This window comes from Bombus huntii, chromosome 7 (assembly GCF_024542735.1).
Source record: "Bombus huntii isolate Logan2020A chromosome 7, iyBomHunt1.1, whole genome shotgun sequence".
Taxonomy (NCBI): Eukaryota; Metazoa; Arthropoda; class Insecta; order Hymenoptera; family Apidae; genus Bombus; species Bombus huntii.
In genome coordinates this window covers 2,991,847-3,016,742 of record NC_066244.1, presented here as the reverse complement: position 1 = coordinate 3,016,742, position 24,896 = coordinate 2,991,847, and the positions used below count along the sequence as shown (strand labels likewise).

The window sequence follows — 24,896 nt, the reverse complement described above, 5'->3', positions numbered from 1 at the left end:
GGAAGCTTTTCGGCCTCTTAGGAAATATTAATTAAAATGTAATTGTTCCGTACGAAGAGCCGGGAAAGGGTTACGCCTTCCCCGTCCCATCCCCGTCCCTTTTAGATCTTACATCGCGAGGAACCTCTTTGTTTTCGCATTCGATAACTCACTGGCGCGCGCGCTCGCTCCTTTTATCCTATCCCCGCAGCCCCGCAGCTAAATTCTCCTTGAACACTCTTTAAACGCGAATATAATTCTTCCGAGGGACTGTAATTTATTCGCGCGAGGTTCACAACTCGATCTCCCAATTACGAAAGCTGGATCGCGGCAGGAATACCAACCCTGTCAGATATTACCGTCGCACCGCGAGAACGAGAAAACCGCTACCGTGCGAGCTTAACACGCGGTCTCGTCGTCGCGTTCGACGGGTTTGACGAGCGAGCGGCCGACGATCGAGACGCGAACCGTTGCCGAAAACAAAAATTTTTGGCACATCGGTTCGGCGTTTCTAGCGGCTGGGTTTTCGGGCGAGGCGGACTCGTCCGGCTCTCTGAAGTCCGTCGGGTCGAGGTGGACATCAAAGAGAGAACAAACAAACGGGGCGGTAAGGGTCCTACGATGCGATGCAATTCGGACACGGGACACAAAGTGATGACGTCACCAACCGGCCAGAAGCCCTGTCGTTGTCGGCCATTGTGTGTTCAGTCGCTGGTTTACAAGTTCATTGCACACTACCACTTTATACGGCAACGTTACAGCCTCCGAGTCGGCAGCTTGCTCCAATCTCCCTTCTCCTCCTCCTCCTCCACCTCTTCCTTCTCTTCCTACACCCCCTCCCGTTCTCGCCCCCTCTCGCAGCGCGTTAAATTCTGACGATCGGGACGCGATTTGACGTCCATTGATTTCCGCTTACAGCTTCCGGTTACGCGATCGAAAACGAGAAATTTTCCGTCCACGAGTTCCAGAGTCGAAGCTGAAGTGCCGAAAACAACGAGCTCCGTGCATGAACGCCATTTTGAAAGTTAAGTCGTTGGTTCGGTCGGAAGTCTAGCACGGTGCACCGCAGCTGCCACGGAACTCATATCCGACGATCGATCTCAATGCGTGCACCACTCGCCATTTTGAAGGGGTTCGTTCCTCGTCGCCATTTTTTCTCTTTACGCACGGATATCGGTCTATGTCACGAATAGTCGCGAGCCAAACCAGCGTTTGATCGCTAGGAAGATCATGCTCCGACCGCGAATACCAGTCACCCGCGTATGCGACTGCTTCCGAAACGACCCATGGCGTTACATCTTGATCAGCGACCCATCGAATTCTGCTCTGCGTCTTTACCCGTAACCAGTTCCCGGATGACTTATCCAATATCGAAGAGGTGAAAGACGACTTCAAACAGTTGGAAGCGGCTCGGCAGGCGTTCCAGGACATCGTTGCGAGCACACAACACGAGGAGTAAGAGAATCGGAGGATGAAACGGGGGCGAAAGGACAGAGACGGCGGCAAAGAGGAAACGGGCAGAGGAGGAGGGAAAGCGACGGCGAAGAGGGAGAGAGGATGGACAACGTCGAGCCGAGCGTACCACCCAATTACACTGCAGTTCAAACACATGCAAATCCGGAGAATAAGCTTTATTTGTTGTGCAAATTAGCCGCATATTGGCGCACCGAACGAACGGTTTTGTTACCACGAGAATGAGAGGCCGAAAGTGAGGGGGGTAGGCGGGGGTGCAACAGAGGGAGAGACAGCAGGAGCGAGACAGAGTACCATGGGTCAATTGCTTATTTTGAGTTGGGCCGGTGTGCCCACCGGCCTGTAAATATCACACTCCCAGCAACCACCCGCGTCCCCTCTCAAACTCACCTCAACCCACCCTCCGGTGCAAGCGATATCGCGTGACGAAACCATCGAAAAATATTGATAACGATAACGGTGACTAATTTTCGTTCCCAAATTACTCCGTTCCGAAGGGAGAATCGAAAGGAAGTGATTTATGGAAAAAGCGAACCAAGCATACGTATATGTACATACGTCAGAGAGGCGCGACACGCGCGTCCTGATCACTACGATGTAGCAACCGATGAAAGACAAAAGCATGCCGATGAAATTCTAGCCGACTCTCCTCGAGCCGTGGACCAAGACCCTTCCTTCCGCCGTGCACTCTGCCCCGGCTCACCCCCCTCGCCGACCAGCCGAACAATCGATCCCATAAAAATGCATACGAGTGGTTGCTCATCGAATAATCCAGAGAAGAAGGTAAAAGACTAAGGGCGAACTCGGTTAGCCCTCACAGACCTGGAATTGGATTGTAATCGAAATCAATAAATAGACTCTTCCGCCTCCGAAGAGAACAGCCTCGAGGCGGTGTTCCCGTCGTGACGAACGAGCCAGTCTCGAGGGTTCGATCTATTCTCCGTAAGAGGAGGAAACCAGGACAAGAATGAGCAACTTCGCGATAGCCCCTGACCCACGGCTATCCTTCACGGACATCGAACTCGCGCATCCCGCGGGATCTCTTAGTCAAGACGCGAGCAACCTCTTCCCGCTTGTGTATCGAGAGATGACGCGGCTATTTCGGCCGCGTTGCTAACATTCGTCTTAAGGAGACTCTATTCACCGAGCGATGCCGCTTTATCGCGCATCCCGAGAAATCGGCGAGTTCAAAAACTCGTTTACGTGGTCTTTGGCTCCACGACAGGATCGGCGTTGACGGAAAACGTTGTCTATGCTGCGTATTAGATCATAAGAAACAGTCTATATAGAAAAATACAGAGGCGCAATTACACTGTTATTCTGCTGCAGAACGAGTCGATTCTAAGGTTCCCGAATAATTATTTCGCAAATGGCAATTAAAAAAGGAACGGTAAGCGGAGGGAGCTCAGCGCGGGACCGCGACCGTGTGTACGTTTCAAGGTCGTCTCGTAATTATGATCGCATCTGTCCATTGAGCATCCCAAATTATACGCTACAAATCTTAAGAATTTGTGCCGAAGTCTCTCGACCGGTAATTGATACCCGATTGGCAAAATGACTAAATTAAGAAGCCTACTCCAGATTGTATCTGTCCAACGTAAAGTATAATAATTCGAGGAGTACACAGGCTTTTGCAATCGGACGATCACCGTATCCGAAGTACGAGTATTTTCACAGCAAATTCCGGTAGCAACGAAGCTGTGCGGGTAGACCAAGGAATCTCGGCGGTCACCAAGAGTTGCCCGTACGAGTTGGCGAAAAATGTCGAGAGTCACCGTTCGAATTACAATCCTCCCAGCTTTTGTCCTTTATCGTTTCGGCGTATCTACTCGATACACGGTAGAAAATCAAAATAGAGTCACGATCCCGTCGCGTTTTAACGATTCCCGGTCGTTTATCCAGTGACTTGCAAGCTATTGTTAACCCCGCTCCACCTCCTATCCCGCTGTCGACTCTTTGTCTCTCTCTCCCACCGGAATCCCCGGCTCTCTGTCGTTCACCCTCCCTCGTTTCTCTTCGGTCGCTTCCTCGAGCACCGACGCGCGGCCACCCTCAGCTTCGCGTTTTTTAAATCCGCACCGATTTCGCCCGTACCCGCTTGAATTTGAATCGACGCTGCAAAATCGTGGAGTCACCAAACGTTCATATGTTAGCCTGCTGCCACACGGAGCAACGAAGAGCTTCGCGTTCTCGCTCTTTCTCTGTCGTATTAACCACCCGGCAAACCGTTCGACGCAAGAACGCGCGAGCCGCGAGATCGAGCAGATTTTCCGAGCCACTTCTCAAGGCAAGACGTTCCAATCGCTCTCGCGCGTTACGTTCCTCCCCCTTATTCCGTCAACTATGCCCCTCTCTGGTCGTTTAATGAAAGCGATTTGCTTAAAAAGTCGAGCCGAATGTATTTGTAAATAACGATTGCTCGATCGACCGAAAGCTGACGAAAGTAATTGACGATGTTGTAAAATATAATGCAAATCAAGACCTGTCTAATGGAAGTGAGGACACGTATCGCATATTAACACGATACGCGTTTGACCGAACTCTCGGGTCAACAAAAGCGTGGAAGAACGTGAAAAACATAAACATAGAAGTTCCAAGGTCACACGATTCCAAGATTTTAGACATCGTTATCCTTTATAGTTATAGTAACTGTTTTAGTCGCCTCTGTACAAATACTAATCATTCTTTCAAACGTGCTGTTTACTCTGCTATATGTAACAAAGGTTACCAGTGATGATCCGTTTATATGAAATCAATATATATCATAAATGATAATTATTATTCCCGGAACTTGGAAACAGAGTAAAGTTTGAGAGGCACCAAAGTATTTAACCGGCTGTACGAAAGAAAATTTCACTGTACAGTCTTAGTTCACGGATCCGAGTCGACAAAGTGGAATCGAAGTTCCAAGGACATCGGAGGTTCGCCCAACGCGTTTCCCGACCGTCGAATTTCCCTCGAATCCTGGACGTCAGGGTATCACGACGAAAAGAGGGCAGTGAGTCGAGCGTCGCGGCGACACGTTCGCTTCAATCAATATGCAAATACGACTGACACTAATTATACGGAAGCTCTGCGTCCTCTTTGATGTCGCTTGGATGACTGCACCACTCGTCGTCTCTCTACGGCCGACAAGAGAGAGTCGAGTAGGCGAGTCCTTGGTCGTTTCGTGGTTCTATCAGGACCGGGGAAAGTGAACTCGTAACGAGTTACTCCCGTCGAGGAATAAATCAACGCGCATCAAGTTCGCTTTCGTTACATTCACCGGCAGAATCCGGCTAATCGATGCACCGTCCCCGAATTAGCCGCCAGCGGCGATGTTGTCTCGAGCACGCCAATTAGGATGCACTCGATTAAAAGTTTCGAAAATTCTCGACGACATTAACCTCGAAGAGAGAGGGAGAGCTCGTTAAAACTTCCGAGTACCGATAACGCGACGCGTGTGCCGATGCTCAAGATTTCGTCCTGTCGTTCAACTTCGTTTTTCCAATCGTTTCGTCCAGATTAACGTCAAATCATCGGCTAGATACGATTTTCACGACGATAAACGAGGAAACCGGGAATGCCTGTTTACCGCGTCGTCAATGGCGATGGCGAATAAATATAGTCGAGGCCATAATACGGTAGTGGAGCGCGTTAGATGTGTATCGGTTAGGTAGCTAGGTACACTCGGCGATGCGTCAACGCGCGAAATAATGCCGCTTTATATGCATACGTGATTTGACGCGTAAAGCCATGATTTTTCCTACGGGGGTTCCCTTCCCCATGTGGCCGCACATGGGCGAACTGGCTCGAGAGCAAAGAAGAAAGCAAAAAAAAAAAGCAGAGAGTAGAGAAAAGAGAAGATGGCGAGAAAGGCAGAAGGGAGAACTAAAGAGAAAGGAAATAAAGGTGGCAAGGGGTTAGAAGAATGGAGGGCAAGAATAGTGGTTGGTGGGTGCGTTACTACTTTACGGTTATTACACCGAAGGGCTAAAGCGTTCCGCGAAAGCTACAATTCTTCGAGTCGGCCCGAGTATCTAATCGTATCGCTTGGCAAAGAAAAAAAAGTTCGCAGCAACCAAGATCGACGTCCGACGTTGGGAAAAAAGTATAATTCTCTTGGTCCGTGATCCGACCAGTAATACGCTTATCGCGATGGAATCTGCGAGCGGCGTGCTAGTCGATGCCCGAGCTACACCTACAGAATCGGAAGTTCGTAAATCAACGCGGTTCGGTAACCACCGCGACATCGGCTGTCCGTGTATTTGCATAATCTCTATAACCATAAAATAATGGATTAAATGAGACGGGAATTCGCGATCGTTTGATAAATGCGATTCTCGAAATATGTACAACGATGGTACAGGAAGCGATGGTGGACGGGGGCGGGTGGGGAGATGGAAGAAGTCGTTAGGAAGTGTCCAAACACTTTCCGAGGAAGTTCTCCAAACTCGGCGAAACACGGACCCACGTCAAGGCATCGGGGTCGTCGGGACCCGGGACCTTAATCTTGCCAGCCTTAGACAAGGAAACGCGCGTATACGGAGTATACGGGAACGGGCGCACGTGCAAGGAACTCCTAGAACGACAGACCGCCCCTAACTCCGGCCGCCGCCTCCTCCTTATCTCGGGAGGCCGAGTTTCCTCGGACAGTTTACCGGCGCTAATGAGCTGGCAAGATAATTAGCATTATGTTAATGTGTGACGCGCGGTGGTGCCGCCGCTAGCCTCCTTCCAACCTAGAACTAGCTACCGGTGTAACCTAACCTGAGCTTCGTGCCGAGAAAGCCTCCGGTTCATCCCCTTTTCTCCGCTCACAACCTTCCGTCCGTTATACCTGCCATCCACCTACGAATTTCCATCCCGTGTTTCGATTATCTCTCGCACGAGTTTCGTATCGTACGGTCACTCGACCATATCCTTCCACGATCTCGCGCATCGTTGACAAAAGTTTCACCGTTAAAGTCGAAGGATTCGAACCCCTTCCGAGGAACCTCTAATTCCATTTGGTAAATCGTAAAATCGTTTGCGCGAGAGAACCCTCGTTCGTATTCCGGAACCACTCGGTTCCCCCGCTGAAGTCGCAGCGAGCATTAAAAACGAGAAACTAAGTGTCCTCTCCGAGGACTCTCGCCGGTATCTAAAGTAAACGTACGGGATCTCTGGAATCGCGGGAGACCAGCGTACGTGCACGCACGACTTCGCGAAAGTTAATATCCAAAGGGTGGTCATTCAGGGTTATATTTGCAAACCGATAGGATCGGGGAGATAGGATTGTGCGTTGGTCCGTGTCTCGTCCTGCGCACTTGTATATTCGCGATAACGCCGTCCGTTCTCTCCCACCTCCGCTTCAACCCTCTCTCTTTCTGCCCTTCTCTCTCTTACTATAGTCCAGTTTACCCGATGTATATTTCACGCGACTACTTGCCGCGTTTCGATCTTTATTCGACTTTTCAAAGATCTGGCCGCGAGTGCTCCTAGATCTTCGGACAGATAACGGGCGAAACAAAGCAACCCAGACTGCCTTTCCCTTTCGGATTTGATTTTTTTCTTTTGCGTACGCCCTTCGTTCATAAATTACAACTGCGCCGCGATAAGAGGACTCGATCTCTCCGCGAGTGCTTCCGTAACGGTGAAAGAACGTCCGAGCGTTATCGCGTTCTTTGGAGAAGATTCGTAGAAAAACGCGAGTAATCGAAAGAGACGTTTCTAAATAAAAATCGAAATCAACGAGATATCAATAGGTTCGCGACGGTCATCGATCCGTCTACGGTTTGGCAAACGGGAAGCGAAGCGGACACACCTACACACGTTCGATCCTCCGCCGTCCTAACTAGCCCGGGCTAATTAATTAATCATGCGCCTCCTTCCGCGCTCAAGTCGGGCTGCTTATCCGGAAGCCTCGCCGAGCTAAGTTTACCGTCAAGTTGCGTATCTTCGGTATTGTCGGCAACGGTTTGGTCGAGGTGTCGAATGTCTCGTACAGACGCTGCTCCGTCCTTCCTTCCGTCCTTCCTTCCCTCTACCCTTTAACCCCATCCTGCTTCAACACCCTCGACCTCCTCGACTCAGCTCGCTCCACCCTTTTCGTCTTTGCCTACTAGTTCTCCGTACCTCGACTTGCCTCTCATTATCTTGATTAATTGACCGATGGACTCTCGCGCTTTCCTTATCCCGCTTGCTCTTCCTTCGCCGCGTTTCTTCTCTTTAACGCCTCTTTCTCTTACCCCTTTTTCTTACGGCCATCTATCGTCCGACTCTCAACCATACTCTTGTCATCTACCGTGTTTTCGCCAGGCAATTATAACGCCAAGTTCTAAGACGCTGCGCTTTTTCCTCGTTAACTACACACACGCGCGCACGTGAAGGAGTCCGCCACGAAAACATCTTCCTCGTCATCGTGAAGAAGAAGCGGCGCTTAACCTCGGATCGGTTAAGATTTCGTGCGAAAAAATTGATCGACCGCGCGAAGCCGCCTGCGATAACTACTTACCCGCCACGGGGTCGTTATTTTATTATGAACGTCCTCGCGAGAACGATAGACAAAAGCGCGGGAAAACTTGCAGCAGCCCTTCCTTCCTCTCGCTGCTTCGGATCGCTTCTTTCTAGGGATGATTCAACCTCGGCGCCACCACTTGAAGCTCAACAAAGAGGCAAGCAAGTATCGGACGAGTCTTAATTTAAAGTTAAAATTAATTTCTCGCAGCTTGGCTGGCTGCCGCGCTCTCCGTACACTCACGCTGCTACTTCGTATTTTGGCGACCGTAATCACCAACATCTTTAGCTTTCCAATAACTTTTGCTTTGTCACGTTTCGTAGAGGAAGTACAACGATTCGAAGGATCGAACGGAGGAATTGATTAGCGCCGAAACGCGACTGATTAAAAGGAATCTCTGATTAGTCGAGACGAGTCGTCTAAAAAATATTTACAGGCGGAATCCGAGGCTACAGGGGGCGAGGAGGCAGCGTCGACGGTTAAATTAAGAGAGTCAAAGGAACTCGACATAATTAAATCGCGATAATGATGCAAAGAATATCGTCGGGCTTTTGCTTGGTGCGCCCGCGCCGCGCCAGCAAACCCTTCGACCAACCGCTCGCCTCGACTTTGGTTCGCTGATTATTTTGTCGAGCGCTTTGATATTCAAGAAACAAGCCGCCCCCGCGAGCTTCCCGTAATTATCGGCCGTCTTTAAGACGTCTTTTGGGTTGCCGGCTACGCGAACGGAACGCCGCGATTTCTTTCAACTCCCGACCTCGAATCTTACACGAACTCGCCCACTATTTAGGCCCAAGGGAAATCGTTCATCTTTCGCGCTTTGTACCATCTAATGAATTTAATCCCCTTCGCTTACGTTTCCGAATTCGTTCATTTCGCTATTTCGTTGCTCCAACGGCGGCGAGATTTGCCTTGAAAGAACACGATGCTTATCGTACAAGCAGTCGACCACTGTGTCAGTGGAAACCACACCCGAAAAGCGAGAAGAGAGAGAGAAGGGATGTTCGTGGAGGTCGATCGAGTCGATCAAACAAGCGAAAAACGATTTCCATTCGATTTGCCGAAGAAGTTAGGCGCTAAATGTCCGTACGTAAGGGACGTAACCGAGCTGAGTGAACGCGAGGGCGCAACAGAAAGAGGGGGCAGAGAGAGAGAGAGAGAGAGAGAGAGAGAAAACGCACAAAAGCCCATGCATACAAATGGTATGCTAACAAGATACATTTGTCTATGGTGGTGTGTGGCCCGGCGTTAGTAGCTGCGCTCAATGTTGTCGTGCAAGGTAACGGTGTTAGTGTGGAACCACCCCCGCCAGTGACGTGCCCCTGTACTCTAGCCCGGAACCTTTCTTCCTCGTAAGCAGATTTATAGATCGATTATAGACTTCGCTTATGATTGGAACCATTTGCATGATGTAGGTATATACAGTCGGCAGCCTCTTTCTTCTACGACCGCCCTTCGCCCATTTTACTATGCATTTCTCCGTTTCACCCCGCTGTCAGGTTTCTTTTTCTCTCTCATTCATCCGCTCCGCGACCATCATGAATCATCCGCGCCAACTGCTCTCTTATGGTTTCATGCGATAAACGTTTGATGCGCGGTGAGCGATGCGTGTAACGCGGTTCTTTGCATATTCCATGCTTCTCGGCCGAGCTCACGGTATTTGACAACGTGCCACCCCTTTCGATATACCCTTATTCTCTCCCTCTCTTTCCCGCTCTCCTCTGCTATCCGTAGATTCTTTTAAGAACATTGGGAGAAATAGAACGAAATTCCAACGAACGTTAAATAATCAAAACAAAGAGAAATTTGTAAGTTTTCGTTAGACTCGTCGAATATAGGATATCGAGTCTTTGTCGAAGGATTAATCGATCGATTCTAAATCCTACGAATGCTAAACAGAATCCGATAGATGAGAAAGTCAGAAGGACTGACACTCGAGAGGGTGCTCCGCTCGAGGAAAGACAAACCCAGTATCCAAGTTACCCTCGTTCGCACTCGTGATTGATTAACTTCTTTTTTTCCTGAACAGAACGAGGACGAGAAACGTAATTATAATTTTTATTCATTACCGAGAGCTGGGGATCGTTTCGTTTGATTCCCCATTTAGAGTCACTCGCTTGCGGTCTCGAGATACGATTCTTTTCAACGCACGGACCTTCACCGTCGCTGGGTAATCAATATTCATTTACATCGCGGAGAGCGCTCTCAGGGATTAACCGTCTACGAGACACGCTAATCAGCGATATCGCGTGTCCTTTCCTCCGAGATCGATCCCTTTTGAGAACAGACGCGGCCGATCAAACTCACGACGATTCACTCTTCCTCGCGATAATGAAAATGTAATTTGTATTCCAGCGACAATTGATATTCCAATAAGATTATTCGATTTCAACATTTATAGCTGATCGATACGAGAGTCTTGCCCCGTCTCTATATACCATTGTCATTAACGTAATCACCGATGAACGATTAAAAATGTTAAAAACCACGTCGGACCGGTCTCGTCCCGTTCTCCAATCTTTCCATCTCAGCGCACCTCGATCGCCATTCAACCACCAACAGCCAACCTCTCGCGTTACTTTCTTCCCGCCTATTTTTCTTTCTCATCCTCTTATCTCCCTGCTCGACTCCTTAGCCCGTCGCGAGATTCATTTATCTTGTAATTAGTTCCTAGTCTTTGTGATCGCTAGCATGGGAACACGCCAAGGAAAGAAAGCGAAAAAACGAAAAGACAAAACGACGCGAGGGATCTGTGGAGAGAGAGCAAGCGAACCGGAAGCAAACGCGCCAAGAGAATCGAATGGTGGTTCGTTTGACCGACAGCTCGCGCCCGTGCCAAACGGTTCGTCGAGGACGATGATTCCACTCGACGCGAGCAATAACTTTAAACCGAATCGAACCCCCGAGACATCCGGGAGTGGCTTATTTGCATACCGACCTGAAAATCCCGCACCCTCTGTCATTCCAAGTCACCCACTCGACATAAGGTGGCCTCGTGCCGTTCTTTCCTTCCCGATTTTCTCCCCCCCCCCCCCAACCCCCTCTCATCCCACTTCACCGCTCACCCACACGCGCGTATCGCATAAAAATACAAACCGTCACCCCGCTGCCTCGCTTGTTCGCGATCGTTTAGCACTTTGGCGTAATTTTTTTCCACCCCCGGTATTTGCATAGCTACGCCGTCCCCTCCAAGACAATCTACCGATAAAAATCGATGCCGCCTAATCGAACGAAAACACTCGACGCTCGTTATTTGTCGATTCGAACATGACTTTTCTCCGTTCTCGATTCTTGCAAATGCGGACGAGTCGGTCGGTTGTCGAAAACGATAACGAATTTTGATTCACGAGAGATTCGTTGGGATAGCGGTTGCGCCTATTAATTCTTGAACGTGGAAAGTTCGGCTAACAACGCAATTATAACATAGGAAAGAAGACTACTACGTGTAAAGAATTTCAAACATTCCGAGTCATAGATGTTGTATCGTATCGTCCATTGGATAAGAAGGATAAACATTTACGCGAATAAATTTGCAAGACTCTGTCGGTATGTACTAAATTACAAATCCGCAATCGTCGAAGAAATTTCTAAATCGTCTAGCGTTAAATATCAATGTATCATTTAGTTAGTACATATGCGTCAATTACGTTATAAATATAGGTTAATTAATTTTCGCTATAGTTGCCTAGAGTTCGCCTCGCTTTTATATTTATTGCTATAACAAAGCCCACGAAATTCCAAATTCATGTACACTACGGCGAGTATAAGTACATACCGGTAAAATAGCTATCTTCCAAGGCACGCAATGATACTGCGAACAAGGCCGTCTCTCGCGATGTATTTCGCGGATTGAAAAATAACCTTGACAAACGAAGGAAAGATAAAATCGAAATACTGTCGGACGTTTCACTAGGAATACAACGTGAATCGAACGGCGCTATTCCTCGTTAATGGGGTGAGATCGCGAAAATGTATCCTCCCGGAAGAGAGTGCGTGCAAAGGAACGCCGTGAGTACCTGTAAGTCAACGTAATGCGAGACTTCCATACCTCCACCATAGCGAAGTATAAGAGGCGTCTAACGCGAGGAGGTTCGCCACTATCGATGACCTATCCTCGAGCTTCCGTGGTTTACTGCTACCATTACTTCATGGATAATACCCCGGAATAAAAATCTTTATAACCTTACTCTGCTCTCTCTCCGTTTCATTGCAACAGCGTGGCGTCCATCTTCAATGTGCTTGTTCCAGATTGGATATTGTCTCATCTACGACACTTCCACGCTTCTACGCTTCGATACGGTGTCCCGGGAAGATTCACTGACACCCGTAATTGCTAATCAACACCTAAAAGCAGTACCGAGTCTCACCGATACGCTCCTCGCTTAACGTATATTAGTTTGGACTAAAATTTCAAGGTTAACGACGAACGAGTTTATATATTTTCATGAACGACACGAACCGCGTGTCGAAGGGACTAATATGGTGCCACCAGGCACTAATATGGTGAACGTCACTGGCATTACTTAACAACTCGTCGCGATTACATCTAATTAGACGACAAAGGTGCAACAAAACTAACACCATGCAAATTCGAGCGACGTACACATCGAATAAATTACGAACAATGGCACGCCGCGGATTAACGCTCGCAACTATCCTCGAGTCCTTTCGAAGAAACAACGCTCAATATTTACAAAGTTGTTAAATATATTCGACTGTTGGAATGTTGACAAACAGTTTGCGGGTCGCGCGGTTGAAAATTGTTCACTAGCGGTCGCTCATATACCGCCATCTGTGGGCACGTCGGGCGAAACACAATGCAGCAGAGTTGCCCAGCTGGTAGAGAAACTCGTGAACGGCGCGGAACATGCACGCGAAATTACTAAAACTTTAGGAGACAGTAAATTAAACGGAATTCCGGCTGCACCGTCGACATCGCGTCGACAAGGTTGTTCACGAAAAACCGATCGACATTGTTTCCCGTCGCGTATAAAGCGCATTCCTATCGCTCGCGTATCCCATAAAGAGTAGAGCCACGAAAATCTATCGCTCGAAACGAACATCTCGTTTACGTGTATTTCCCTTTTCCACGTCGATTTTTATTTAATCACATTGAGATCTTACTGGCAACAGGGGGGAAAGGGGGAGAGTTCAAAGATAAGGAAAGGCGAGTGTTAAGTAGCAACCAAGAGATAAAACCTTTTCTCCTGAGAATCGATTCAAGAGTATGAAGAATGAAAAGAAAGGAGATCCGTAGAGTAAGAGCTGGTCGTCTGGCCACATTTACCCCTGTATGCGGTAGCTCATTCACGCTTGCACACGCTCTTTTGAAAAAATAAAGCGAAGTAGACCGAGTTCGCGCCCGCGTTGACTTTGTTTACTCCGTGGAAAACGGTAGTAGAACCGCGGGCAGCTAGGGCTGGCGACGGTTCGTGCTCTCGACGAATATGGAAAGGGTGAAGAGGACGGGAAGAAAAATGACGAACCCGCTGGAGGATGAAGAGAAAGAGACCGCGAGAAGAGTACGGCGGAGGTGTGCTAGCCAAGACTTCGACGAACGTGTGGAGATAGCGGAGGGTGTTGAGGATATTGGAGTGTGAGAAGGGGGCGGAAGGCGGGTGGTGGCGGTCGGTGGTGCAAAGGCAGACGCCTTCCCTGGTTTCATTAACCCCACGCATTCATAATCTCGAGTGTGTTGGACGTGCGAATATAGATTGAGATGGGAATGAGACCGTTTTGTCTGGCGAATACTTGAGGCGCGAAGCGTCAGGAGAACGCCGCTCAAAGGGGTGAATTTGAAAGAGGAACTCGCTTGCCGCGCTCTGTTTGGCGGGTAAATAGGCAGTCGATTGGTCCCCCGAAGACGACTGACTCTTTCCGTGTCTCGAGTAGCGAACCTCGACCCACCAGAGGATCGTACTCGACGCTTATCCGGTGATCTAAGCGAATTTTCCAGATCGGATATGCGCCTAATCGACGGGAGGACGAATCACCGAGTGCCCTCGAACGATAGATCCAAGGATAACGCCGTCGTTCGTTGCTTCTCTCTCTTCCATCGACTAACCCTACTAACCAATTTACCGTCTCGAGTTTTCGTATGATCAGCTATTGGCCAATTGAAACAGCATCGAAATATCAGAAAGAGACGACATTCTTTAATGATAGATTTCTGAGTTTCAAATGATGAATTTCATCGATCCATTCGTTTATCTATGCTGTCGATTTTTCAATGACTTACCTTTTCTTGAAGACGTTAGTTACAATTGCTATTGGCCTCGAAAGTTGGTTTTACCTCGCAAAAACAAGGAATCAAATGATAAAAGAGGATAAGAGGATGTAGAGGGAAATAGTTAAGGGCAGGTAATTACGGAAGAATATGGTTAACGACAAAATCAAAAAGAAGTAACATGTACGGGAATGAAGCAGAAGAGGAACACGATGAAACAGCAGAACGGCCGTGAACTCGTATCTAAAATTCTCGTTGGGAAGGGAAAAACTAGACGAACTATAACTGGAGAAGAGAAGAGAAGAGAAGAGAAGAGAAGAGAAGAGAAGCAAAGAGAAGAGATGACGGTTAGAAAGGGAATGAGTGGAAAGGGGTAGCGCGGGTGGGTGTCGGCAGGTGGGCAGGAGGGTGAGTCGAAGAGACGGTAGAGGAAGAACGTAGGGTAGGGGGAGTGAGCGAGCGAATGCACGAGTAAGAGAGGGACTGGCTTGGGGTGTGCTGTATGTAGCCGGGTCGATTCAGCCCCGGGCACTCGACTCCAAGCTACCTCTATCTGCTGTATTCCCTCTATTCTCTCTCTCCCCGCAAGCATCGCCACGGTGTTACCTACCGATCGTACCTCCCTCGCGCTCTTTCCCTCAGCCTCGCTTCGCTACCTCCTACACCACCCCCTCCTCCTTCTCCGTATCCGCCGCCTCGGCCGCCTCTGCCTCCTCCAGCCGTCCACCCTGCTGCGGTTCTGCCACTAGGTCTCGATACAACTTCCCCAACGACTACTACTCGCGTGTTCCTCCTATCGGTGCTACCAGTTCTGCACAAGTGCCAGGAGAGTCGAGGAACTCGGGGAGTTGGGGAGTTTGGGGATACCGGTGGAATGAGTTAAGAATTCACTTTCCGAAACCTGTCACGTCGGAAGCGCAAATTTCCCGCTCGTCCTCGAGAAACGCGACTAAGGACCTCTAGCTTCGTGCTTGCATATTTTTGATATGCAATTACGCGACCTTGAGCTTTCACCCCCCCCCCCCCCCACCCACCCACCCACCCTGCCACCATACTCCACGTTTGATGATACATAGTAGCTTCATTCCGGACGTCTTACGAAAAGACGAAAGCAAATAGCGTTACTTTTCTTCTGAGAGAACAACGTATCGTGTCCGAGACGAAGGGGGACCAAACTAGAAATCTCGTCGGCTGTATAATGTCGAGCGTGGTAAATCGAGCCGATGACGAGCGGAGATTAAACGGGACGAATAATCGGTGCCTTTGAAGCTCTTTTATGAAACGAAGAGCCAAAAAGAGGCCTGGTACCCCCGAAGGCCATCGAGTTCGCTCGGAGGCATCGACACCGTCGAATCCATAAGTAGTCCTCGATGGATCCTCGACCCCTTGGCTGGAGGGTCGAAGTTTCTTGGTTGTATTTCGCAAAACGGAAATGGCAAGCAATGGCAGCGAAAGCAGTCAGGCGGGACCAAAGTCGAAGCCGGGGCGCCTAGGAAACAAGAGAATCGTTGGTATAGTAGGGGCGGTTCTCCAAGCGGGTCCGTTCAGGGGTGGCCGAAGTACTCGGTTATTTGTACGCAGACGTAAGCCACCTGGCCTTTCGCGCATTGGTTTCTACGTCTGTGCCGTTTGTCTGTACGTCTGATGACGTCAGTTACGAGGCTCCACCCAAGGTGGTGGTGGATATGTCGGGGTACTCGTTGCCTACCTCCGCTTCCGCCAGGGTGGCAGAACGAAGAGGGGGTGGTAGCCGTGTCGGTAGTGGTGGCGATGGCGGTGGTGGAGAGAACGGTAGAAGCTAGATTCTGGAAAGGCGCTTGCGCGAAACCGCTGGATCGTTTATTTGTATCTGTCATTGCCAGCTAAGGGGAAGAGGAGGGAGAGACCACTTTCAAGATCCCCTTCCTTTTATTCCTCTTATTCCGCTTCTCCGTCTTTTCCGCCGTCTCCCTTGGTTCGCCGCGACGCCATCGTGCCACCGAGTGGCCGTGTCTACCGGCAAACTAATTTATTTCTACGTATTACCATTTTTGTTTACCATATCCGTACTGTATTCCTGCGTCTGGTATCCTGATCGACTGACTACTCGATTGCCCGTCCAACGAAGGTACATACCACTTGACGACGAAAATCTACGGTCCGACCAACCGACCTTTCTGTTTTCTACCGAGACGACGTTTTTTATTTTTGATAGTCGATAAAACCAAGCTGCTTCTCGTGGAAAGCTCACGGGGAGAAGTTCTTTTCTCGGGCTTTGCTGTTAAGTGGTGCCGAACAGAAAACTCCCCGGCAGCCAGCCGACCGATCCTGTGGTCTAGACTAAAGGGTTTTAACCCACGCTTGCCCTCGCGCCTCGCTTCTTTCTCCGCCGTTAGTTAGAGGAACGTCGAGGCGAGAAAGATTAAAGGAAAAAAGGAGGAAAGAAAAAGAGTGAAAAACAAAAAGGGGATCGGTCTCGATAGACGAGCAGAGAAAGAGGGAGAGAGAGAGGCAGGAGCATCGATGGGTGGAAAGTGTGCTCCGAAGTTCGTGTCCCGGGCTTCGGAAGAAAAATACCGGCGGGAACCGCGTAATTTGAAATTCGATTAAGCTGAATTGGCTTTACGGAATATGCGGGTAAATAGCGCGAAAGAATGAAAGGACGTTTGACGCTTTAGCAGAGGCGAGCTCGGAGCTGGAACGCGGCTCATGCGCTTGTGCTCACGCTCGCGCTCACGGTCGCGATTTTATAAAGACGTTTCAACGAAGATTACCGGTATACGGGGCGAAAAATCAACCGGCACTCAACGGCATGGTACTCGTTTCCCCGGCGACACCAAGAGCGCTTTGATGAAACCAATTAGCTCGTTTTTAACGACACGCCGTACGAGCCCTCCGGTTATAGGAGCGCGAGTAAAATGTCAACCCCAAACTGCTCTCGATTCCCATGGCTGGAGGCGCGTACAGGTGTTACGGTAACCTTGACTTATAAAAATAAACGGCTCACGCGATTAACCGTAACGAACGCTTTAATCGCGCCGCTGCTATTCCCGCCGCTTCTAAAATCCACGAGAAACGTTGTCGCGTACCATCACCGAATGACGTCATTTCAGATACAACAGCTTACATGTGGAATAAACGAATTAGCTGGAAGGGGTCGTTAATTTAAAAAAAAAAAAAGGAAGCTCGTATAAAGCCTGATCAGATACGTCTTTGCCAATGCAAAGTCCTCCAAATTTCTTAATTCTCATAATACGATAATAATTTCCAAAACCACGACATTCGTCGCTAAAGGATATGAAAAAGAAGAAGAAGGAGAAGGAGAAGGGAGGAAGAAGAAGGCAAGAAATTAAAGAAAGGAGAAACAACGCAAGAGAAGAGTGCAGTAAACAGCAGGAGAAGATAGTGCCGCGACCAAGAGGGATGGAACGGATAAAGTAGTGGAGAGGGTAGTGGAAGGCAGATTGTAGGGTGGAGGGAAAAGAGCGGAGGTAAGCAGAGGGAGGAGAGTTTAAGTGCTACCGAGTGTCTACCTCCTTGTGGGATCGAAGCCAGGACTCACTCCGGGTCTCTATCTGTGTCTCTTTCTCGGATCGAAGCAAGGCGGCCCTCGCCCTCTCTTCGTCCTCGTCCTCATCCTCATCTTCGTCCACATCGCCATTTCCCTCCCCCGCCATCCTCTGCCGCCTGTCCCCGTCTTCGTTTTCCTCCCAGTTCCCTCCCGACCTCTTCACAGCGCACAGACGTCCGTACACATTCACGTGCACACGGACAAAGACTCCGAGAGGGAGAAACTCCCTCTTCCCTCGCAAATACAGAGATAGTCCAACGGGAATGGAAGAGGGAACGCAAGAGGAAAGGAGATGCACTGGAAAGGAAATCTCGCTCGTTCCTTTGCCCGTCTCTGTCGGTTTCGTAGGAAGCGGCAGCCTCTCCTGCTTTCTCCGTTCCTCCGTTCCTCTCTCTGGCTGTTTCATTCGGTGTATAGGTAGAGCGTGGGGCGTAACCAACCCCTCTAGAATCCGCATCGCGGCACCGACAGTCGGCATTCGTCGTGCCATTGGCCCCGACGACACTCGGAAACCCAATGGAAAGCGCAAATACGATGCCGACTTCCGGTCCATGAAACGAATTCGGGAAACTCCCGATCGCGCAGGGCCGTTCCTGGTTTCGCCTGCTCATCTCCACGCGCTTTATATCCACCCCCATTGCATGGAAAACGAGTCTCCTCTCTTTCTCTCTTTCTACCGTCTCTCTTCCATTACTCCCGCAGCCTCTTTTGCCACACCTGTTCGCAGTCACATCCGAATGCTGGAAACTCGACGATTGGTCGCGGGACTGTCGCCTCGGTCTCATTGGGCGATCTCAGTTTTCCTTCTTCCACTAGAAAGGAAAACGTTCTTTCACGATTGCCTGCCTTCTCTCGCGACGAGTCGCGAACATCCGCGGGAAAGGTGGAGCGTCAACGCACTGGCATTTGTGTCCGTTTTCGAGGTGCGCCGCTACGGAAGGAGGCAATGGAGTTCGCCAAAGTAGTATGGCCGTGATATAATTCGGACGGAACGCGAGAAACCTTTCGTTTGAGAGGAGAGCCTATAACTACGAAACATTAGGGCTCGGTTTAACGGTCGGCCGTGATCCAGTAGAACTGCCATAGGGTCGGTGGCCATTAATAGCAACTCGTAAAACCCATAAATTTCGTCGAACTCCTAGAAAATCCATTTCGAAGAATTTCTAGTTTTGGTTGTTTCTAATGGAATAACTTGCTTGAAAGAGACTGATAGTCGAGGGTAGTTCCGCGGTCATTGGTACCGCGGACGATTTTTTAACGCGAAAATAGGTAGACCGAAAGATGTCGGAGGTGTTGAATGCGATTGCGTTCTCTATCGATCCTGAAACACAGTCTTCTTAAAGAGATGTAACACTATCTTCGTGCGAAATACAAAGCTGTGTACGGCAACACGGATCGGTCTTTAAAGACAAGAAACAAGCACTGGTATTTTTATTCCCGACCGCGATATCTGCCCTGCTCGTTACGAACCGAAAGATAATCTTACATCGATGATACTCCGAAGTAGAAGCCCGGTATCATGGCACGTCTCACTCTGCGTTTTTCCGACCCCTTCTCGCTTTAACGTCGCGAGTTTTCATGAAACTTTCTCTCGAGAACTTTACTTTCCGTAGAAAAGCTGCCGGCTAAGAGGACCGGCTCTTTTACGCAAAGGAAAATTCGTGGATAAAGAGCCGGACGAGGTGGCGACAGAAATAATGTCAGAGCATAATTCTTTCGCAGTTCTTCCGTTCGTTCGGATGCTCGCGAATTCTTGCAAAGAGACACGGGGCCGCGAGACGAGCCACGGTATTGGATAATACCAGGGGCAGCCGGCTTCTGCGAGAGAACCATCCATTTAAAATGTCTCCCTTAAATCTCCAACACCACCGGCAACCACTACCATCACCGCTCTGCCGCCGCTGCCACCGCCACCATCTCCGTCTCCACCTCCACCGCCACCGGCGCTACCGACTTTCAGTAGTCGCCTCCAAGCTCACCCAACCTCCGGTGCCGAGGGCCTCCCTTGCACAGCCACCGGTTTCTTCCACCCCTCACTTTTATATCCACCTAAATCCATCCATTTTAAATGACGGATATTTTCTCCGAGCGACTGTATGGATTTTCATACTTTCCTCCGAAGGAGAGAAGGCGTGCATAGAACACGCGCTCACCGTTTGTCCGTTAATATTTTCGCACACGGCGAAGGGATGCTACTACGACCCTTTTAACCAAAACCAACCTTTTCGTTTCGGCGCTTGAAACTTTGACATCCAGTTACTCGTACACCCATTCTTCTACTTTCTGAAAATATTCTCTTATTCCTGCCGTTGTCGCTCCTTGTCTCGCAATGCATAGGTCTTTTGTTATCGCGTGGCAACGATTCGACGCCGATAATCGAGGTAAAATTTCGAAGGAGAGGTGTCCACGAAGAATCGAGAGGTCTGGGTCGTGAACAATACGCTACCGTTTATGGTTAGATCTCTGAACAATAGTAAAGTCATGGAAGAAGAGAGGTCACTTGTGTCACGCGCAAATGTAAGCGTCGAATTTGCGTAGAGAAGTTGCGGGGGCAGAAGACGTTATACATATCGAGCGACATGTATTATTGATGCGAAGATGCCATCGAGTAGCTTGTTTCCTTTTCTTCTTGTTTCTTCTCTTTTCTTCCATTCTACCAGCGAAGGAAACCTAAACAATGCGGCATCCAATGTATTACAGATTCGGTACGAACGAAAGTTCATCGTGTCGAATACGATTCTATCGGTGGTTCGTGTTTGCAAAATTAGCAGAGACGAGAAGCTGGTTCGCAGCACGGATAGCAAAGGTCAGCGTGTAACCCGCAATAATTACAAGTCTGGTACATTATGCACGGTCGGCCGAATGCGGAAGGAACGTCAGGTCTCCGGCGTCGAGGCTTCGAGAACCGAGTATATGTATACTAGAAGGGGACGCCGCCTTCTTCCATTAATCTCGCGGCAATCGAAATTAGCATAATTGACGGAGCGGAGAATAGCGGCCTGTTCGACTCTGAAACGCCATCTCGTATAATCTCTCCATATATCTCACTCAGTGTTTTCCGATAAAGCACGCATCCGCGAAAGGACCATCGACCTGACAATCGTCCACGCCATCAAGAACCCAATCCGAAAAGTCACGGAGTATCGTTTGAAATTGATTCGAAAGTTTCTTATAAGGTTCGCCGAATTATTCCCATGTTTCTGTCAAGTCTTAAACGTAACGATGCTGTTTTTAATTGTAAAAATTAAACGCAAAATAGAAATGTACTTTGACTTAAAATTTCTACTTTTTCCGGATGTGCCTCTCGCGTTCCCTGTCTCTTTCTCTCTGCCTATTCACGAGCGCTCATCTTCTCGAGCAAGACGTATCGACACGGATTTTTTTCCGCGTCAGTCATTTATCAAAGCCCTTCGTTCTCTCCGCCGTCTCCTTCATTCGATACACGCGAACCTAGAGACGAGGATTTAGGCAAAGAGACGAGACGAACGCGGGAAGAGAAGGATACGGAAAAAAGAGCAACGTTTTTCCTTCTTCGTCCTTCCTCCTATTCGTTCTCCGAAAGGAAAAACGTTGCTTTCGTGGAAGATGAGAAAATCCTCGAATCTTGTGTAACGGAGTAGTAGTAGTACGGTACCGATAGAACACTTTGAAAGAAAAGGTGAGAGAGGTCGCGAGCAAGAGGCGGTCTCTATCTATCATTGCCTCGCGGGTTTCGCATCCATCTTCCTTTTCCACCACGATCCGCCTTGTTCTACTCCCCTCGAGCCTCTCGCGCATCCTCTTCCGCCATACTGCGCCATTATTCTCTCCCTTTTCCGTCTCTCTGTCTGCCTATCCGTCGATCCTTCTATTCCAACGTGGTTTTATCTCGAGCAACGTTCGAGTCGAGTAAAATCTCGAAGAACCGACGATTCTCTCGGTTGAATTCTTACTCCACAACTGCAAAGTTCGCATAGTCTCCGGAAGGTAGATACGCGTCATGAGCTTTTGTTGGCGCTTAACGAAATAAAGGTGGCTACATATTGCGTTAGTTTGTGCGTTATGTGGAGACAACCGCAGAGGTAGCAACAAAGCGGGTCAAACGGTTTTTATACCGTGGCGTCAAGTTGACATCTGTTCCCAAAATCTGACTGCTATAGTCCTATTGTACGACTGAAATTATTCCAGTTAACCTGTTTAACGAAGAAACGCCCTTCGCCCTACGTATATAGGCCTGAGTTACGGTTATATTTAGGGTTCACGCGTATGCAAATACCAGGCTACAGCGTCCGAGAATGCAAATCCATGGCAAACGAAAGATAAGCGCTGAATCCCTGTGATCGATCGGAAGAAACGTCGCTCCAGTTTAATTTATTAATTACGCTCCGTGGAGAGAAAGGGCGCAGGATCGCAGCAGCCGGACTATAAAAATAACGACGACATGCGCGCGATAAATACAGCATGCCGTAGCGAAACAAGAATACACGCTGAGAACCATCATCTGTATAACGAGGGCGGCTTTTAATCGAGCGAAAAATACAATGTTTGCGCTGCGAATAGACCTCGATGCTAGGTTCAATTTCCTAACGACACCTTTCGCTAGGTGGAAGTGGTGGTCAGAAAACAGTATATCCGAGAAATGCAGCGATTTTAACGTAAACTTTAAATTCAGAAAAATCTACACCATCCTTTATCAATAAATTTTACAATATTCCTATCTAAAAATATTCATAAACCGATCTCTGTTCATCGTATAATGTATCTGCCAGATGGATCGAGACTTCTTTCCGGTTAATGATCCCTGTTACGAAGTTAAAACGGCTACAAAACGGCAGTGCAACCAGGCCTACCTGGCAATCGGGCAAAATATTATTTGTACGAACGAATGCAGCCGAACTAGAATGCATATCAAACTGCAGTTCAAGTTTAGCCATTCGTGAATGTTCGGTAAAAATCGGACGGTACCGAATCTACACGGCCCATAAACCGGCCGCGACTACTTTCCCCCTTTCGTCTTAGCACCACCTCATCCCTCGTACGAAGTAGGTCCAGACCTATCCTATCAAATTTCGATGTTCTAAACGCACGGTGGACCTTCCGCTATACATTTCGTTATCGATGTCATGGGCACGGTGTAACTAATATACGCGAGTCCAACAGTTCCGATTCCATCTTCTTCCGATCGTACAAAGTCGATAATCGACAAATATTCATACGCGAGGATCAGGTTGGCGAAATATTGACGACGTTCAAGGAGTTTAAGGAGCTGACGCTTAAGTAGAATCACACTGGGTACGACCGTCGTAGTCGAAGATACGGAAAAGACGCGCGATCACGATAGATCTACGGCACAAAGGATGGGATAAGAAATAACAGATCTTCAAAATTATTAAACGGACAAGCAGCCGATTCTAAAACATTCCAGACGTAATCATAGAAGAGGTCATTCAACTTTCAAACGTGACCATCTTCCACGCGTGACAAGAAAGGAAAAAGGAAAAAGTGAAGGCAGTGACGGAAGCAAAGAAAAAAAGAGGAGGAAAATAATAAAGTAAGAATATGGGAGAAGTATGTCTGTATGGCAGGAAGGTTATTTGTACGACTCACCGAATATAAATACCAAAGTTGGGTCGAAAAGTCACCAGTAGAAGATCTGACGGTGTATTGAGTCAATACATACTTTTCTTCCCCACCCCCGGGACACCGAAGCCATTGTCACCGATCGACATAAATGTTGAAAATTTCACGAATTGTCGCGGTCGCTCGAAGATCCATAACCGCGAGACACGTAGGAATCGTTCGACCGTTCGCTTCGAACTAAGTTTCGTTAGAAATTCATACATCGTTAGAAAGATAAACAGTCGAATAGAGATGAACATGGTAGAAGAATACGTGAACGCGAGCAAGTCTCAGTACCGCGACGCGTTCGACATTATCGAGGAATTCAAGAAAGAGATGTCCGAGATGAGGGGGAAGTGCATCGACATCGGTTGCGGACCAGGGGACGTTACGAAGAAGCTGATCCTACCTAAGTTGTCACTGGAAGCGGAGCTAGTAGGTAAAGGAACAAGGACAAAAGGATGGTTGAAGTATGGTCCAGACATTGTAAATGTTTGCAGGGGCGGACATATCGAAGGCGATGACCGATTACGCAAGGCAGAAGTACCAGGGCGTGAAACGCTTATCGTTCTTGCAATTGGACATCGAAACCTTGGCTTTACCTAACGAGGAATTAGCCCAATATAGCAACGTACTCTCCTTTTATTGCCTCCATTGGTGTCACAACTCTTGGTACTGTTCGCCCCTAACTCTCTTACTTAATTATTCTATCGTGCAATTTAACGTTCATCGTTGTTGAATTTAGGAGAGCCTTCGACAATATTTACAAGTTACTGCGACCAGGAGGAAAAGCTCTGGTTATGTTCCTGGCTTGGAACGACGGTTTCGATGCCTACATGAGGATTCACGAGAACCCACGATACAAACCATATATGGAGGTAACGAGTCTAATAATATTTTTCCAATAATTCAAATTTTCTGAATAACTCAGCCAATCACTCTCGCTTTAGGACGCAAATCGCTTCGTGCCTTTTTTCCATCGGTGCAAAGATTCCCGAGCGGCATTAAGGAAGATGCTGGAGGACGTAGGCTTCGAGATTCTACACTGTAGCAGGAGAGAAAAAAGCTTCGTTTACCAGAACATGCAAATATTAAAACGTACAGAATCGTAGTGTATTGGTCAAGTATCGTAACTATATAATTAAATCGCGTTTCCTAGCTGACGATAATAAAAGGAGCAAAGGAGCTTGAATATCTGGGATCAAGAGCAAAGTAACGGAAATATAGGTTGAAAAGGAGGTTACACGTTGTAAAAGCGGATCGATCATTGTTGCAGGTCATATGATTGCGGTTAATCCCTTCATCTCGCGGATCCCTGATCACCTCAAAGAGGAGTTCGAGAATGTGGTAGTGCGCGAAGTAGCGAGCCAGAAGATCCTATTCCCGAACAAAAACGACAACGGTCAACAAGAATATAGTATTTTGGATAGATATCACATTCTTGTGGCGTATGTAAAGAAGCCTTCCGACACATGCTGAAAAATTCATTAGGAATTTTGTTTTGACCACAGGGATGAGAGTTTATCATTGTATCCGTCGTTATTAATAAAACAGGTAAAATGGCATTATTGATTTTGTAATTTCATTGATTC

General features: G+C 48.3%; 1 protein-coding gene across 3 annotated transcripts; it reads left to right on the top strand.

Annotated features, from left to right (window-relative positions):
* The first annotated feature begins 19,408 nt into the window (after positions 1-19,408).
* Positions 19,409-24,869, top strand: LOC126867853 (juvenile hormone acid O-methyltransferase). Of its 3 annotated transcripts, none has more exons than XM_050622874.1 (5): positions 21,780-23,743; positions 23,805-23,976; positions 24,050-24,182; positions 24,255-24,402; positions 24,581-24,869. In XM_050622874.1, the coding sequence occupies exons 1-5, from the start codon at positions 23,557-23,559 to the stop codon at positions 24,781-24,783; spliced, it is 843 nt and encodes a 280-aa protein (XP_050478831.1). In that variant the 5' UTR covers positions 21,780-23,556; the 3' UTR covers positions 24,784-24,869. The 3 variants fall into 3 exon arrangements, 2 of the variants coding, with proteins under 2 accessions (XP_050478832.1, XP_050478831.1); XR_007690437.1 differs by having other exon boundaries at positions 21,782-23,743; positions 24,255-24,516; positions 24,581-24,718; XM_050622875.1 differs by lacking the exon at positions 23,805-23,976 and having other exon boundaries at positions 19,409-23,774.
* Positions 24,870-24,896: the final 27 nt, after the last annotated feature.

Excerpts from the sequence above, each read along its gene's own strand:
- LOC126867853 (XM_050622874.1), top strand. The coding sequence starts at position 23,557 with ATGAACATGGTAGAAGAATACGTGAACGCGAGCAAGTCTCAGTACCGC. Across the intron at positions 23,977-24,049 it reads CATTGGTGTCACAACTCTTG|GAGAGCCTTCGACAATATTT; the intron begins GTACTGTTCGCC and ends TGTTGAATTTAG. Across the intron at positions 24,403-24,580 it reads GAACATGCAAATATTAAAAC|GTCATATGATTGCGGTTAAT; the intron begins GTACAGAATCGT and ends TCATTGTTGCAG.